We start from the raw sequence: 17642 nt of genomic DNA on the forward strand, positions 1-17642 counted from the left end.
CCACTTTAATTTCTATCTGTGCCATAGTTAATGCGTCATATGCTTCCCCGAAATAACTGGAAATCGGATTCATTTGGTTGATTCGTTGTAGCAATAGGTGAAGTGTCTGACACTATGAATTGTGAAAACTTCTTTGCCATGTAATACTCCAATGATTATTGTTGTTATTGTGAATACTTCGTGATGACTTTACCCACCGCTTCTAAGGTGATGCAGCCCGAAACGAAGGAATCAGAGAGCACGGAGACGGACGACAAATCACCTCGATCCGAAGAGCCCGCCATCGCCGTCGAGTGCCTCCACGCGTACGTGCAGCACGAGCGGCGCATCCACCAACTGGAACGTCGAAGCACGCTGCAGTGCTACCAAATCAAGCTCGACCAACTGCGACAGCTGGAAGTGGCTGCCACGAACCTCGAGAACGAACGTCAACGGCTGGCCCAGAAAATGTGAGCTGTGTGACGACTAATGTGCATGCACCTGAGCTGTTTAAAGCCCAAACATTAGCTTCTTTAAGCAGAGAGATAAACTATTAAGAGGTTAGTAGTGTGAGCTGAAAAGTACTCAGAAGAGGCATTTTTTCAGAGTTTCAAGAGATATTGCTGCGTCTAGGCGCAGCAACAGCGGCAAGCTCATTTTCCACAATATATCATACATTCCCCCTATCGTTTTTTTTTAAACGCTCCTGAACTCACGTGCCTATAAGCTGCTTAATAACGTTATCAATCAGTGTCGATAGTTGCTTTGTTGTTCACAGCATTGATCTCAGATGCAGGAATCGGGAAAGGCGCTTTGAGCCGCTCTCCAAGTCTCAGTGGAAAATCGGGAAGTGCGAAGTTTCGCCGCATTTACCCGGCAGCAAGCAAATGTACAACGTTTCGACATTTCACCTAGGGGGGTATCGATAGTAAAGTATACTGTGACGACGTTTACTACAAATCAGGGGCGCAGCCACAATTTTTTTTTTCAGGGGACGTTAAACCGAGACAGTCTGTGTTTGTGTGCTTGTATATATATACGCACGCGAAACACGATGTTTTTGAGGGGAAGGGGAGTAACCCCCCCCCCTTTTCTACTTACATCAATTTTTAGAAATTAACCTCGAAAGGTTTTCTTGTTTGACGAAGCGAAGGCAGCTGATTGATTGTGTGGCAAACAACGTATTGTGGTAACTCATTCAGGGATACGAATGAAAATTATACGCACGTCGGTTCTAACATCCCAAAACTACGGTATGATTATGAGAGACGCCGTATAATGGAGAGCTTCAAAAATATCGACCCCTTGGTTTTCTTTGATGTGCACTAACACTGCACAGTACGCAGGCCTCTACTAGTTCGCTTTCATCTAAATGTGACCGCCATTGCCGGGATAGAACCCAGGACCTCCGGGTAATTAAAAAAATACTCTGGTTCGCAAACGGACGCAGGATCATTGCGTGGTTGCAGGTGTTATGTGGGGCCTGTACAAGGGTTTTACGTTAGGCCTGCATGAATCAATTACTCAGAATAAATGCGCATAAGACGAAGACAGGAAAAGAGGCTTCCCTCATACGAGCGCTGTGTCTGCCAAACGTCTCTTCTCTGTCTTCGTCTTATGCCCATTTACCCTGTGTGGCGTTCTCTTGTGACAAAAAGAAGCACGTATACTTCTAGCTGTATGACTGGTTCACGTGCAGCTCTACATCTCCTGATAAATAAGAAAGAAGCAGCACCGCCGCAAGAAAAACGGAAGAGGGTAAAGGCTTTGGCAATGGATAGTGATCATTGCAATGCGTGCTCAATCGTTCGGGTATTTCAATTTGACCCGAGGCGATGGCCTAATCACTGAATCTTACCGTTTGATGTTATATACAACTTCTTGTTGTTTTTTTAAGCGCTCTACTATCTGCGCATCTTGGTCGACTCCCGGCAATGGACATGAGCCATGTATAGTAGACAGGCCAGCCTAACAACCAATCAGTCAAAGAGAGCAGTGCTCAGTACTGTTTCTGCATTACAACGTCTATATACTCGCACTTTCTTTCTTTCTTTCTTTCTTTCTTTCTTTCTTTCTTTTTATCTTTCTCTTTTTTTCTTTCTTTCACTCATAAGCTCGTGGTAGAGACAGGCATCCGGTGCTTCGCAAACAATGCAAGCGATTGATCCTGTATATATGTGAAAGACGTCTTCTTCAGCAAATTTTCGCCACAAGGTTTGCAGGCAAAACAAGGAAGCACACCGTGGCTATGCATACGTATGCGCGCATAATCGTTCACGGCGTTGCAACGGTGACTTTGTTGCTCTCGCTCACCATTAGCAAACTTATTGCAAAGGCTTACGGTTTGAGGCCATGCTACATTGCTAGCGTTTGTAAGCTGTTTGCATTCGTCTTTTGAATTGACGAGACAACAGCGCGGCCCCGACAGGGCTAGTGAATTCAGGACGGCTGATAAGTACGAGCGCAGCGTCATTTCCTGCGACGGTGATTTCTGCCTGTTGGTCTTCGCTATAAAGAGAGAGAGAGAGATAATGACAAGGGGAAAATGAGCTCTCGTTATGGTTGTAGCTCCCTCTAACTCCTGTCTCGGCTTACAACGTTATCTAAACTTTGCCATATATTGATCCTTCCATTAGGCCAAGCTGAACCGACTGCGGCAATCAAGGCGGAGTTATCTGATCCTACAAATACACAGACTGTCTAAAGTACCTTTGTATGAAACTTGCCCCCAGGCTTCCCAATACTTGACCTATTAAGGGATGGGAAAGAGGCAAAAAATAAAGAGCAGAGTGGTTAACTATAGGACATCCGGAAGCTTGTACTCAGCAAGGGAGAAAGAGATGTAGGAACTTCGTGAAAGAAGAAAGCGAAATAAAAGAGCGCTCATGTGCACAATACGATAAAAACACAATAATAAACACACAATATCTGTAATGGCTCCTCTGTAGTTTTACTCGTTATAGAAAAACCATTAGATGACGCATGCAGCCTGCCCGCCTGGTGATGCTTGAGGCCAATCACCTCAAATTTATGCCTTAATAAAGGGTCTAGTGCCGGTGGTGAAAATAAGATGCTGTGAAACGAGTCACCGCAAAAGAACATCAAAATAAGGAACTGAACTGAACAAACTCCCATTTGCAGAACTGATTCAAGCTGTTTTTTTTGAAAGACCAATTCGGCATTTACCGCGCATTCAAAGCCCCCTGTGCGGATGAGGTAAAAAGACCAGGAGGCATCGTGAACAGTCTAATTGGCCACACTTCGATCTTCCCCCATGGAGGTTTTAAATATGCACATACGACAATTTGTTTTCACGTTTCTTCAAAGAGACCTTCATCAACGCAAGTAGGAGTAACTAATTAACGACAAGTGCTAACACGGCAATGTATGCATATATATAGCGAGTGAATGCTGTTCTGATGACCACGGCGGCACGTATTTGTTTCACGTGTGCATAAATTAAGATCACTTTGTCCCCAGATGGTAAAGGGACAGCACACCCAAGCAACCTATATTTCTGCAATGATCGCGCTATTATTCACACCCGGGGATACCAGTGCAGATACAAAAACAAGCAGAGTGGGGTCGTCATCCCAACAAGCACACGTGTTCACCTTTCTTTCTGCCCTGCCCGTATACAGGCAGCGTCAACATCATTTGTCCGCGGTCGACAGCATCACACGTTCTCACGCGACGCTTCGCACGCACGGTCCATGTAAAGCGAGAGGCAGGCGACGGGCACGTGGACGAGCGCTTTCACGGAAACGACACACGAGACGACGTTGTCATCTGTATAGCACTCTCATTACGACAGAGCAAGGAAGAAGAGGAAGCACAACAACGTCATCGCCGTTATTTTTAGCTCTTATAATGCGAATTAAACTGCAAAAGTAGGGACAGGACAAGATATAAACAGCACACAGATACCGAGAAAAATAGGGGACAAGCAAAGGGTGCCCTGTCCTATCGTCTCCTCTGCAGTATACGTCCTTAACGCTGTTCTGTGCGTATACTTCCTTTACTGACATGATTTTGCCGCAAATAATACACACACAGAGTAAAGAAACACTCAACAACAAGCACAATCGGCACAAGCCGCTTGTGCTTGTTGTTGAGTGTTTCTTTACTCTGTGTGTGTATTATTTGCGGCCAAATCATGTCAGTAATCAAGTACCAACTAGGCCGACAATCAATGATTGTTACTATACCTCATTTATTGAACGCACTTATGTTATTGCGTTGAGCTATTCGCTACCCGAACCCAGCCCTTATGTTACACTTCTGATAAAGGGGCAATTAGGAAAATAAGCTAACCTGACCTGACGTGGCCTGGCCACCAGACGCGGCGCATGCTACTATTCTGGCGGTGTTTGTGTTCATCGACCAGTCGCAGTGGCCCAGATTTTTCGCTCGGTGCACGAACACATGCAGCAGTCAAAATTTAGTGAACTTTGTCGACAAATGCACAGCGTGTTATGTATTAAATAATCCCGGGGTTGATTATTTCAATACTACATAACGAATAACGAAAAACACGATAGAAGACCCTGCTTTATTATGTCACGGCCACTATATGAGTTTTCATTCTAACGACCACGGTACTGATGAGATTCGTTAGCATTAAGCGTCAACGACTACCTCTATTGCAGACTGCGTTAAAGCTTGAAGGGCAGAATAAGGTCGTCACAGATTAGTTGGTCATGTGTGACTGCTTCTATTCCTAAACAAGTAATTCCTTCAAAATGCGATATTTATACCTGTCTTGTTAATTGCAAGGCAAAATAGCTCAAATGTGTATCGTTCCCCTAGTTTAATTACAAGCATGCCGCTCTCGTTCACAAGCTAATTTTTAACAAAAAAGCAACGCAATACAAAAATAAAGCGGACTGATGATTAACGGTAGCAGCGCACCTTAAATTCCTCATCCTCAAACAAAATATATATTTAATAAGGTCCGAAGGTGTTGCAAATGTATGAATATGAGTCAACATTAATCACAAAGATAAGTAGAGATATACAATGTAAAAAATGACAACTTGGGGTGTGGCTCATTCATTTTTTGGGGGGAAAAAAACAAACAGCGCGTCCCTTTTTTTTTTTTGTACATAATAATCTTTCAGACATGTGTGAACCACTGTGTCATCCCTCTCTTCCCTGTCTACTGAGCATGACAAGAGGCACGAAAGTGTCACGTGTAATATTAATTATTTTTTTTTTTTGATTTCGCGATTAACACGAGAGCCACCCTGCTTGTGTCGTACTAAATGTCCACGTTATTCCCGTCGTACATCTTCTTCAACTCGTGCTAAGGCCACATAACACATCCTGCGCGCATTTATTACAGGGCAGCAGTGAATATCCTTTTCAACGAAGGCGAGGCCGTGACAGTGAGAAACGAGCTGCTAAGACAAAAGGAAGGCGACGGAGTGCTACATCCGGACCAAGAGGAGTACCTGGACGACGTGAACAGAATGGTGACGAACGCACATTGAGTGGTTCCTCAAGTAACGCGTTATCCAATATCAGTGCTGCGAATGCATATAAAAATTACTGATGTTGATAAACTGAATAGGAATAAGACAGGAAGAAAGTGAAAAGAGAGGGAGAGAGATGCAGAGGGATACCGGCAGGTTAGCCAGCTAATATTACCATCCGATTTGCTACCCTTACCTTGCCTAAAGAAAGAGTGTTTGGCAACCCTGGCTTCAAAACGTTTTCGTTTCAGGAAAAATTAATTTGTCCTGCCTTTTCCTTCACTTCTTCTCTCTGTGTACCTTTTTCACCTTCTGTGTATCTTTGAATTTGCGGCTGTTTTTTTTTTTTTTACTTCATGCCAGTGGAATTGTGCTCCCATAGATCCAAGGTATACGGAAAGAGCTTTCGCTCGCATATAAAAAAATACGAGGGTGAGGTCATTTGGATTTCATAAGAATTATGACGGCGACAACGGCTCAAATACGTCCCGAATGACCATACAATAACTACAGCAATAAAATGGAACTTTAAGTATGCCAGCGAGGAATGTCTCTTATAAAACAAGCAATGATATTTCAAGGCTCACGTGTTGTGTTTCGGCATTCACATGTTCAGCCCTGCTGCCACATAGGTCACTCCGCAGTTTCCTTTTGAGAAGGAAAAATGTATTTTCTCAGACATTGCATACTATATGGGTGAGCGAATGATTCAATTATTCGATTAATGCTTCGATTATCATTACACATATTCGTGTGAGTGATCTGTCCATGGCGCGAATAAAAATCACAGCATATCCACGAAGTGAATGATGATGAGTAAAGCGAAGCGTCCATCAGTCCATCCGTGCTTCCGTCCGTCCGTTCATTCTTGCTTCCGCCCGTCTGTGCGTCCGTCCGTGTGCCCGTTCGTTCGTTCGTCTGTCTGTCCGTTCATCTAGTGAACGTGAACACTCCAAGTACCACCACCTCACATCTTTTCATCATATGTTTATCATATACAAGTACCAGCATCCAGTGGACATTCTAAGGACTAAACGAGAGGTGGCTACTACCTACAAACACGGCACGAAAGACCCAAGGCGTAAGGAGCTTCGCCCCCAAAAAGAAGGCCAGCGTCAGCTTCGAACAATGTTCAATCTGGATCAACAGCGTGAAAGAGAAGAACTTATCGAGCTATGCCATTACGTTTAACGATTCACCTATATAGGTTCAGTGGCATACCAACTTTTTCGCGAGTCGGGGGCAAGCCTACCTCACTTGTAAGCCGGGATTTTATATATATATATATATATATATATATATATATATATATATATATATATATATATATATATATATATATATATATATATATATGTGTGTGTGTGTGTGTGTGTGTGTGTGTGTGTGTGTGTGTGTGTGTGTGTGTGTGTGATGGAAAACTGCACCTTACTTGTTCCTTTCCACAGCGTGCAGGCAATAGTGACCCCTGTCAAAAGGGGGGGGGGGATCAACCCCCCCCATCTTTTCTCAGTGGGGGGAGACTTACGCCCCTCTAGCCCCCCCCCCCCCCGGCTGGTAGGCCTATGTGTAGATGCCTCAGGTTCAAATCAATACGCGCACGCTACACTTCGCGCTAGAAAATTCCAATGCCACTCTACCAAGAATAGCGCGTCATGGCATGACTTCCGATCAGCAAAGCAGCTACCAACCGCGAAAACCGCTCACGCAAGGTGCTGTTCAAATCAATTCAAGATATGAAACTTTTCTTGGCGTTTATGTCACCTGTTCAGTACTTTCTTTATGATCACACGCGTAAAATTACGAAGGCACCTAACTGATTAATTAATGATATGCTTTCCCGGTTAATCAGAATAATACCATACGTCAATTTTCAGCACATTTAGTCTACAGATTTGATGGCCTATAGGTATCAAATAAATTGCCGCAGCTCTCACCATCAGCGCTTATGATCTATGCCTACCTCAGTTTACTTGTCCTGATTTTATTCGCCAGGGGCGATGGAGTAGCACGAACACACACACACACACACACACACACACACACACACACACACACACACACACACACACATATATATATATATATATATATATATATATATATATATATATATATATATATATATATATATATATATATATATATAAAGAGAAATATGTTTCGCATCGTGTGCATGTATGTATACAAATACATATACGTTGAGACTTGGCTTGTATATCATATCATCTCCATATCCAAACTTCACGTATTAGCGTCTTATCACTTCAGACCATTTTTTTTTTTCAGGACAGATTGCAAACATATTCTAAAAGAAACTCTACTTCACGTAGCATGTTGTGAGTTGTATCGGCCACGTTGAGTGTAAAGCCATAGGCGATACACGTGTCCTCGCTATGAGGTAGCCGTCTGTCGTCGCGTCAGAGAGGGGTACGTCTCACGCCCACACACCACCGTCAAATTTTCACGCGCGTCCGCTTCAAAAACACCACATCTCCTCGCAAAAGAAGGTTCATGTTCGCGCAGTTCTTTATGCTTATTTTTTTCGCGCGCTGACAGCGTTGCGTGACCGCGAGCGCATTTCATCGAGCTCCCTCGAAACAAGAAAAGAAAGAAGCCGGAAAAAAAGCCCTCCACGCTTTTGGAAGGTACCCTATACCCCGTTTTCCGGAGAACAGTTCGTCTCTTTTGCGCCTAAATTTACTGTAGCATACAAGCTGGCGTTTCGAGATGTTCGGGAAACGGAAGGCACGAGAAAGGTGTAGGTTTTGGCAGAGAAAGTGTCACTATACACGCGTGCGATGAAGCGCCAGCAACGATAGGTACTAAAGCTCTATAGGTTCTTTCCAATGTAAAACAGCTTCAGACTCCTGTCTACAGAGCTTTCCATCCCCGGGAAAATTTCGCACATAGAGTTGGGCAAAGTACAAGAGGTGTATATAATAAAATAATCGATTATGAGTGCAGATAATCTAAAAGGCCGAAATAACAAAGACAAATAAAAGAAAATAAGCTGGTAGGGGTGTGGGGGAAAGTGGGTGACGACAGTTATGCTTCTAGAACGGATGATGCAATAACTTTAAAAGCGTCCACTGATTCATTCAATAATGATTGAATTTTTGACGAAAGAAGAGTTAGACTAATTAAGAACGTATTTCAGCCGGTGCTATACCAAGTTATGAGGCACTTTGTTTCGTTAACAGCAGTTATAGAGCATGTCTACAGTGATCATTTCATCAGTCGATATCTGGGGCTAGCGCACGCAAATGCCATCGTGTATATCTCATTTTGCTAAGTGCATGACTATATATATGCTTATGGTATATGCACAGGTTATACAAACGCGTCCTTTATTTCTTAATTTAGAAAACGGAGGGTGCGCTGAATATACGACGAGGAAATCGGTTATATCTTACTGTATCTCATCAAGTAACGTGCAGTTGCCAGCATCGACACACTGTCCAGAACACACGCTAGAAAAAAATCCCACACGGCTTACAACTTAAGGATGTAGAAAAGAGGAGACTTATTGGCGTCTCTTACTTCCGCGTACTAAATTTAAAAAAAGGTGACTAACCTCGCATAAACTATGATGCAACTATTCAACGACGCTTTCGATGAAGATACCAACGGATTTCGTTTTAGTATGAAATTAACGAGTGAACAATTTTTAAGCGGCGGTGACATAGTCGTGAAACGGTATTTGAATACGTCATCTCATTCTCTTTCTTTCTCTTTTGTATCTCAGGAAGTCTGCAACAACGAGCTCAAAGCGACGGAAAAGCAAATTGAAGTTATGCGGAAAGAAGTTCAAGAGCTCTCGAATGACTGCGAAGAGCTCGCGCAACTATACCAGGACAGAGATAGTCTGCTAGGTACGTCACTTCGACCGGTATCGTAGTTAGTTCGCCGTGGTAAAGCAGTGGCTATGCATGGTGCTCGGCTGCTTGCCAGAAGGTCGCGGGTTCGATTCCGGCCATGGCGGCACTCGCAATTCCGTGGAGGCGACGCGGTGGAGGCTCATGTACTGCACAATGTGAGCGCACGTTAAAGAACACCACATGGTCGATATTTCCAGAGCTCTCCACTACGGCGTCTCTCACAGCCAAATCACGGTTTTGAGACGTCAAACCTGAGGTATTACTATGTGGCACCGCAGCTGAGTTTTGTAAGCCAGGCCAATCGACGCCGAATGAAAAGAACAAATCGGTAACAAGAAATGGGGTGAAATCGGCTGTAAGTCTTCAGCTATATACAGGCGCAAATAAAGCGTATATCCGGAAATCGGCTGCAAACGTGCTTTTCCGGCTCGTAATTTTACACGGGAACTCTTTCGCATTACTGGAACACCTCGAAATCAGAAGACAATAAACTGTTTCAATCTGGGTGGGCATAAAATATAAAATATTTCTCCCAAAACAAGTTGCACCTGTTTAGATTATACTGAATGTCTCTGTCAACTTTCTGTTCTTAGTCAAGCCTGCGCCGGCTGCGTGTCTGTTCGTTGTCACGCAGGCGCAGGTTCCCCATCTCACTGCGGAGGGTGCTTATAATAATGATGATGATGCGCTTGATCATGACAATAACGCTGATGATAGTGATGCTCTAAATGATTGTGCTAAATTGTGACGATCATGATGACGATATGGTATGATATGGTATGGCATGGTATGATAAGGTATGGTAAACTTTATTTGGCTCCTGAAGTTCAACGCTTAGGTTGACGCAGGCAGCTCCCATGTTGGGACAGTGAGGTTTAACATTACTACCATTTCGTGGGCTTTCTAGATGGCCTGTACCAACACCACCTAGAACTGTTGCCTGTACACGGCGTGGAACTTGCTGTTTTTTTCTTTTTGCGCCCATAGTTTTTCTTCCCACAGACACCATCATCTCGAAGACTTCTGGGAGTGAGCTGGAGTGCCAGCTTGCCCTGGACCTCGAGAAGCTTCACATCTGCAAGCAGCAGGTGGACCTGACGCACTTCAAGTGGTCACAGGCGTTGCTCATGGTGCGCCAGGCTTGCTCCCAGTTCTCCAGGGCACTCAAGAAGTGGAAGGACCTCGACACTGTCCCCGAAAGGCACGTTCTGTGCACGCGAAGCTTGAGACCTTCCTTTGACGCCTGTAGGAGCACGGTTAGAATTGGTTGCGTGGCAGTTAGTTCGCTTTTATTTACTTTGGGTCGTATAAGCTTGGGGAGGCATGTCAGCCGTTGGCAGGCAGTATTGCTCTAGTTGCGCTCGGTCGAAGCGTGTCCAACCAGATTTGCCGTGAACGCAGACAGTAGGGCGCAGCATGGTAGCCCGCGTAGTTCTGCAGCGCCAAAGACGGCCGAGCGTTACGAGCTCCTGTTAAGTCAGGAAAAAGAAACCGACCCCCACGTGGGCAACAGGGATTAGAAACGTCGGCGCATCAATGGGCCTCTTCCGAGACCCAGAGCGGCACAGTGACTCTTCAATCCGGTTCATCTGCAGCTCAGCCGCATGCACTGTTCGCTCACGTGATTCGCTCGGAGGATTTCAAGCTGGACGGTTGTGCCCTCGCGATCTCCGACTTCAGCGTAGCTCCCGCCGACTGGTTCGCCCTCCGCGGTCTCCTGATGCCGTGCAGCTCTCGCATTGTGGCACCCCGCCCTTGGACTGCTTCGACCGGATCCCCACTTTCCTATCTCCTTCTTTTTTCCTCTCGCTGGCTGGCGGCTTCTTATCCATCTATTTTCCTTCTATTCTTTTTATCCCTCCCTCCTTCTCCCTATATCTTTTATTCCCCATATCCCATTCCTCTGCTGACCTGTTGAGGTGTCCTCGTAAGGAGAGACAGTTACGGGTCGGCACCTTTCTTTTCTTTTCTTCTGATATAACCACAATCTGTTCGCTCACACCGTTTCGAGGCAGCGCGCGTCGCGAAAACTTGGAGGTCACCAACAATCTTTTGTCCTGGCCCGGTTTAGCTCTGGTAGCTCTCGGAAGCGGGTGGGTTGGCGACACTTGAGAGGGTGGCTGATGACGCGGTGATCGGGTGCCCAGTCGACGATTTGGTGCGTATTGTCGCAGTGGCATGTCTTCGACTGTTGCCGCGCAAATGAGCTTGTAAGTGGAACCACGGGCGGTCAGCGAGCGGTTCCTCTTACAGCGCACAGGGGACAAACGGATTATTGCCCCGTCGTCAAGAAGTTGACGAGTTACAGGGAAGTCGTCCAATGGCCGCAATACCCAGTACGTGTAGCTCTGTGTAAATAATTGTGTGCCACGGAGCTTGCCCAAGCCTCTATGACTTTTTCTTGTTCTGTGTTGTTTACATTTTGGTTGTGTTATTTCGGGAGAAGGCATGAACCCCTGCGAGCACGAAGGTTGCGTCCTTGTGTCGGGGTTTTTGATCGACCAAGTGTGTTGTCCTTTCAGTAAAAAAAATAGGCGATGATTCGCCGAGAGATGTGTAAGGGCGGAGCAACGAGGAAATTATGAGAGGCCCCGGAGCTCTGCCAAGAGTTTTGAAACGGGCTTGAGGTGTTAGGCACCATCGACTCTGCCGAATCCCGTAGGGTCGCCCTGCAGAAGGCGGTTCATTTTCAAAGCGTTTTTTTTTTGTTTTTTGTAACGTTGACGTCCGTACTTATGTAAGTTTGTACAGTCTGTAAATAGAAGTTTCTCTCAGCCTACTAGAAGTTCTCCAGCGTTTCTGCTTCATCTTCAAGCGACCAGCAAGTCAATCGCCGCTATCGGTATAGCGGCAGCACGTTTTCTTCTCCCACTTTGCTATACCACCTCGGGTGGTGCGTCTCGGGTGCTGAGTGGTGAGAGTTGGTTTCTACAACATCACAAAGAACCTGGATTTTACTACGCGGTTTTTTCTAATCCGCATTGGAGCGAAAGCTTTATATGCATTATCACGCAGAAAAAGTGCCTCCGTCGGCGGCCTCAACACGACTGAAGAGGTTGGGAGGGGGGGGGGGGACCACTTTTTCCACTTTGCGCCACGAACTATCAAATGTACTTATGTCTGTATATACTCGCACACATACAAACGCACGCACTAATATACATAAAGTAGTTGCCAAAGCCCCCCCCCTCCCCCCACCCCGTTCCGCTCCCGCTCCAATAAATATTTCTGGCTACCGCCCGACCATGGGATTTTTGATATCTTACATAGAAGGCCGCATAACCATGAGAATTCATAGACAATAATGCCGAAGAAAGTCTATGGGATTTTATTAGTAGTAATTGTTACGTAAATGTGGGGAAAGAAATGTGGACGAAAACATAACCTTCTAATAACGCGTCCGATGCACTACCAACCTAGCTACCACAGCACGAATCTCTCCGTCCACTTTATACGTATATTTTAAACGTAGTAGTGTCAGTCAGGGCCGCAAGACGAGCCAATAAGGCGAGTGTAAAACACTCTTTTTCTGCCCTTTGGCGTCACGCAATACGTGATCTTATGACAAGCTGGCAGGCCGAAGTGTACACGAGGGGCAGTAGTGATGATCTTTCCTCATACATGACAGCCACGAATCTGTAAAAGCACTCATAGCAACCGACCTTCGAGAAATGTTTTTCGCCACGCAGATTAATAGTAAGATAAATATGATAAGATTAGTTACTTAGCGTACTGATGGACTCGAGCTGTTTCAAGATAAAACTGACGTTATGCACAAACCTCTCCGGTCAGCAAACACAGGTTAAGTAACACTGAGACATAAATAGCGCAGATAAAATAGCATAGCATGCACAGCAGGAAGTCTAATTACATTTTTATCTCGTCGACTCAAGCTGACTAACCATGCGTTGAATGCGAATTTCGCTAGATAAGCTTTCTTTTTTTTTCATTTATTCACTGCCAACCACCGTAATGTATAGATTCTCTCTTTTCTTTTATCTCTATAGCGACGAGAAGATGCGGTACTACTGTGCAGCCGAAACAAGAAACAACCTCAGTGCAGCCTTACAGAACTTGCAAGGGGCTCAACGTTATCTAAAAAATATCGAGTTCCCGTACTGCAGCCCCAACGAAATAGAGACGGTCTACAAGGTACGTTTTTTATAGCTCGGTGCCTGTGGAGCAGAAAAATCAAGGCTGTATCTCGATCACGTAGAGGATGTAGCGTCCGTATCACGGTCAAGAGATTCACACGCAGAGCACGTTCTCGCTATTTGCATTGCCAATAGAGACAAATTGAAGTCGCATATCGAACGATGTCCTCTGCGCTCAGCAGAGCACATTGCATGTAGCCGTAGAATGCAAAATGCACGTGGCGCACCCATATCACGAAACCATGATGGATGAAAGTTTGCTGATAGGCACAGGGAGACCGAAACCCGCGCCGTATAGTAGAACGCGACGATAACTTTGTTTACTTTATCCTATTTTATTTTCATTTTTTTTTTGCTCTGTCTATTCGTGCAGCATTCGCCTATGCGTACATTCGGTAAATTGACTTGCGCTATGTACTCGTTTAACGCATCCTATTTGCCATATAATCTATACATTTGCAGCGATGCATGGCTGTCGATAGCTACAGTGTGCAACTTTATGCGTTAGACTCTTTTAAACTGAGCAGAACATCTGTAGACTTAGTCGGTGTATCTTGTAAGGTGAGCGACCACTTACTGCAATTAGTAGTGCTGATGAAACTGCGTTACTTTGTTGTACTATCGAGTATACTCATTGCTGCCGCTATTAATCATTTAACTTCCGAGCACAAGTGCAACTTTTGTTGTTATTGCTGTCGTCGTCCCGCTGCGGTGGTCTAATGGTTAAAGTACTCGGCTGCTGACCCGTAGGTAGCGGGATCCAATCCCGGCTGCGGCGGCTGCCTTTTCGATGGAGGCGAAAATGCTCTATAGGCTCATATGCTCAGATTTGGGAGCACGTTAAAGAACCCCATGTGGTCGAAATCTCCGGAGCCCTTCACTACAGCGTCTCTCATAATTTTGGTGGTGGTTTCGGGACGTTAAACCCCACATATCAATCAATGCTGTCGTCGTCGACGTTGTTGTGTCGAGATATACGAGAACTGGTACGCCACAACTCCACGAAATCGTCATGAAGATACCGAGTAGGTAGCATAGATACAAGCATGCACTTCGCAGTGTATACAAAGCGGTGCAAAACAATGCGGCAACCATCTCGCGGTCATAAGTGTGCGCAAGGTTTCCCTTCAGGCGGGTGGAGGCTTATCGCTGCATCCCCTCTCTCTCATGTCAATGTATGGGGCAGACGTTGGACATTGCGCCCCCTCCCCTCTTACCTGACTAGGGGGGGGGGGGCGCCTCCCTGTCCCCCGTGCGTATACACCCAAGTCTCGCGCAACGTTTACTACTTTCTCTCCATGCTCCTCCGAGGTTTTGTTACATCAAATGCACTCATGCGCAGACGCAACATGGTGCATATTTCTCTCCACCTTGCAGGCCGTCACATACATCTTCTCGGACATGAAGGCGCCTGAGAGACGAGAGCACGCCTATAATTGCTACAACAGCGCTTACAGAAGAGCAGGAGCGCTCAAGCAATGGCTAGAAATGGTAAGTAATAATGGACTGCGACATGCCGAATTTTTTTTTTCACAATGTAACCGATTTGAATATGGCACCCCCATTTAATTGTTTCATGAAATCAACTCGTGTCTACTAGATAAGGTATAAAAAAAAGTCGCTTAGAGATTTGTCGTCATTTGATTCAAAACGCGAGCCTAGCCGTACAGATGAAGCTCTTTCTTTTTCCTTCAAAACTAAGGTCATAAACGCATCTCCTTGCAATCAAGATACGCATAATCAATTGAGGTTTGCGAGATGTGACATGTCAAAATAAAACATATTGACAACAAAGAGAAATGTCTCCTATACTAGCATGCCAGCCGAATATTGCTTATACGCAGCAGGCGGGCCCAGCTATATTGGCTAATTTTATTGATGGCGAAAACTTTCTCGATAGTACCGTTATTGTTAATAGAAGAGTCGTCAAGGTCGCTTTCACATTATCTAGACGCTCTGAATAGCATACCAGTTCAAAGTATCCTCTAAATCAATGTAAACGCATGATAATTGAAGTAACAACGGTGCTATTTTCTCTCTCTGCACCATACGGACCAACTGAAAGATGAAGATAGACCCACCGTGGTGGTGTAGTGGCTATCGTACTCGGCTGCTGACCCGCAAGTCACGGGATGGAATCCCGGCTGCGGCGGCTGTATTTTCGATGGAGGCGAAAGTGCTGTTGGCGCGTGTGCTCAGACTTGGGTGCACGTTAAAGAGCACCAGGTGGTCGAAATTTCTGGAGCCCTCTACTAATGCGTCTCTCATAATCACATGATGGGTTTGGGACATGAAACCCCGCATATCAATCAATCAATCAATCAATCAATCAATCAATCAATCAATTCAAAGATGAGACGTCTCAAAAGAAATGCGGAAGGAGTAGTATAAAGAGATTAGTAAGTTGTACAGTTCACTAAGAAATCACTCAATTCTTTTTTAGTGAACGCTTTGTAGTTGTAGCATTGCGATTGCATATACACTTGCTAAGGTAGCAAAGATCATCATACTGCAAGGTTATCAAGAAGATTGTATTCGGCCAAGAGCAGGATAGCGGGTATTACGATATGCTGACTATTTTTGTCATTGCTACAGCACCCATGTTACTGAAACAGAGAGAAACATCGAAATTAAGGCACCCAGCGTTGCTCAACAGAATAGTGGTAATAAAAAAAAAACACTTTGAGCTCATTGCTGCTATAATTTGTTGCAGGTGATAAATAACATAATATACCACGATCTCGGCATTTTGGAAGAGCGGTGTCGAGAAAAATCCGCGCTGCTGCGAAAGGAACGAATACGACTCATAAAGGATTCAATCAAAAACACCACGGGCAAGGAAATCAAGCTTGACGGTGGTAAGTGAGCTCGGCATATGAAGGAAGTTCACCTCAAATGAGGTAGTTATTCTTAAGACAGACAGGCACACGTGCAGAGAGAGAGAGAACTTTATTGGGCCTTGAGAAACGCTACTGCTTCTGAGCAACAGGTGTTCATGTAATCAAGGTTTTATTTCGCGGCGGGGGGGGGGGGGGGAGTATAAATGTGCGTGTCGTTGTTTGTAGTTGGGCGTGCACAAATAGACAAACAAAACAACTTGGAGGGGGAGAGGTTTGGACCTCTCCCCCAAACTTTTCAGAAGGTCTCAACAGTTCGCCGACATCTACAGTCATGGGCACGTGTCATGTGGCTTGTGATTTATGTGTAGCGCAGAGCTACGGAATGATCAGCTGTTCGAAAAAAAAAAAAAACTCGATGTAAACACAGATATTCAGTGCAGTAGTTTACAAGTGGTGAAACAAAGCAAGATTGATTTTTTTTTTCTCGGAGCTTTATTAAAACTGACATAATTCCCAGCCTTGAATATACGGCAATATATGTCTTTTCTTTTTTTTTTTTCAGTCGACTACCACATGGATGCTGATACGGACACTTTCCAAGACGACGACACTGCGCAGCTGTTTTACGCCGAAAGAGCACTGAGTAGGGTCAGTACACTTATCTGTATTTTCGACTAGTGAGCTCTGGTGTCGAATTATCAAGGGTTCACGAATACATGGATATAAATGGTTTCGAAAAGATTAGTCGTGGTTAATTTTACTCTCTGGTAATATATGTACGCACAAAAACATTATTACATAGCAAATCTTTGTAGGCAAACGGAAGAAACGTTTGATTGCAGCAAAATATACGTATTTGATCGTTGCGGCTCATTTGTCTCACATGAGTGCAAACTGGCCTCCGTATATCACATCTGTCGAGTTTTTATTCCCACAGAGCTCACTCATGACTCCAGATGTCGGCCGGACGACGCTACCAACGCCGGTGCCAATGTCTGATCTTGCTCCGCTGCCTCCCACGGAAAAGATATTTGGTACGTTAGATCAAGCGAAGCACACTCGTTAATTACCTGTTTAAAATACTTGTGATTTTGTTAGGTATGGGGGCACTTCAGGTCATCAGAGATAAGTAGATTATTAAGCACGCAATCACTCACAGTGTCATGAAATACCTCGAAGCAGTTTCAGGACGTTTTCACCAAAACGGTAACGTTAAACTGGACCATGTTTTCAGGAAATCATCGAATGAACTGAGTATCGACGTTTATTGCCTCCCGAGTCGATTTGTGACAAAAAGTTCTCTAGTCTCGAACG

At 44.9% G+C, this 17642-nt stretch overlaps 1 protein-coding gene across 1 annotated transcript; it reads left to right on the forward strand.

Moving 5' to 3' along the window:
• The first annotated feature begins 183 nt into the window (after nt 1-183).
• On the forward strand, nt 184-17006 carry LOC142814055 (uncharacterized). Its single transcript, XM_075891997.1, has 8 exons — nt 184-449; nt 5324-5453; nt 9202-9328; nt 10337-10535; nt 13342-13486; nt 14866-14979; nt 16202-16346; nt 16891-17006. Exons 1-8 carry the CDS (start codon nt 184-186, stop codon nt 17004-17006), a joined length of 1242 nt encoding a protein of 413 aa, XP_075748112.1.
• Nucleotides 17007-17642: the final 636 nt, after the last annotated feature.

This window comes from Rhipicephalus microplus, chromosome 4 (genome assembly GCF_043290135.1).
Source record: "Rhipicephalus microplus isolate Deutch F79 chromosome 4, USDA_Rmic, whole genome shotgun sequence".
Taxonomy (NCBI): domain Eukaryota; kingdom Metazoa; phylum Arthropoda; class Arachnida; order Ixodida; family Ixodidae; genus Rhipicephalus; species Rhipicephalus microplus.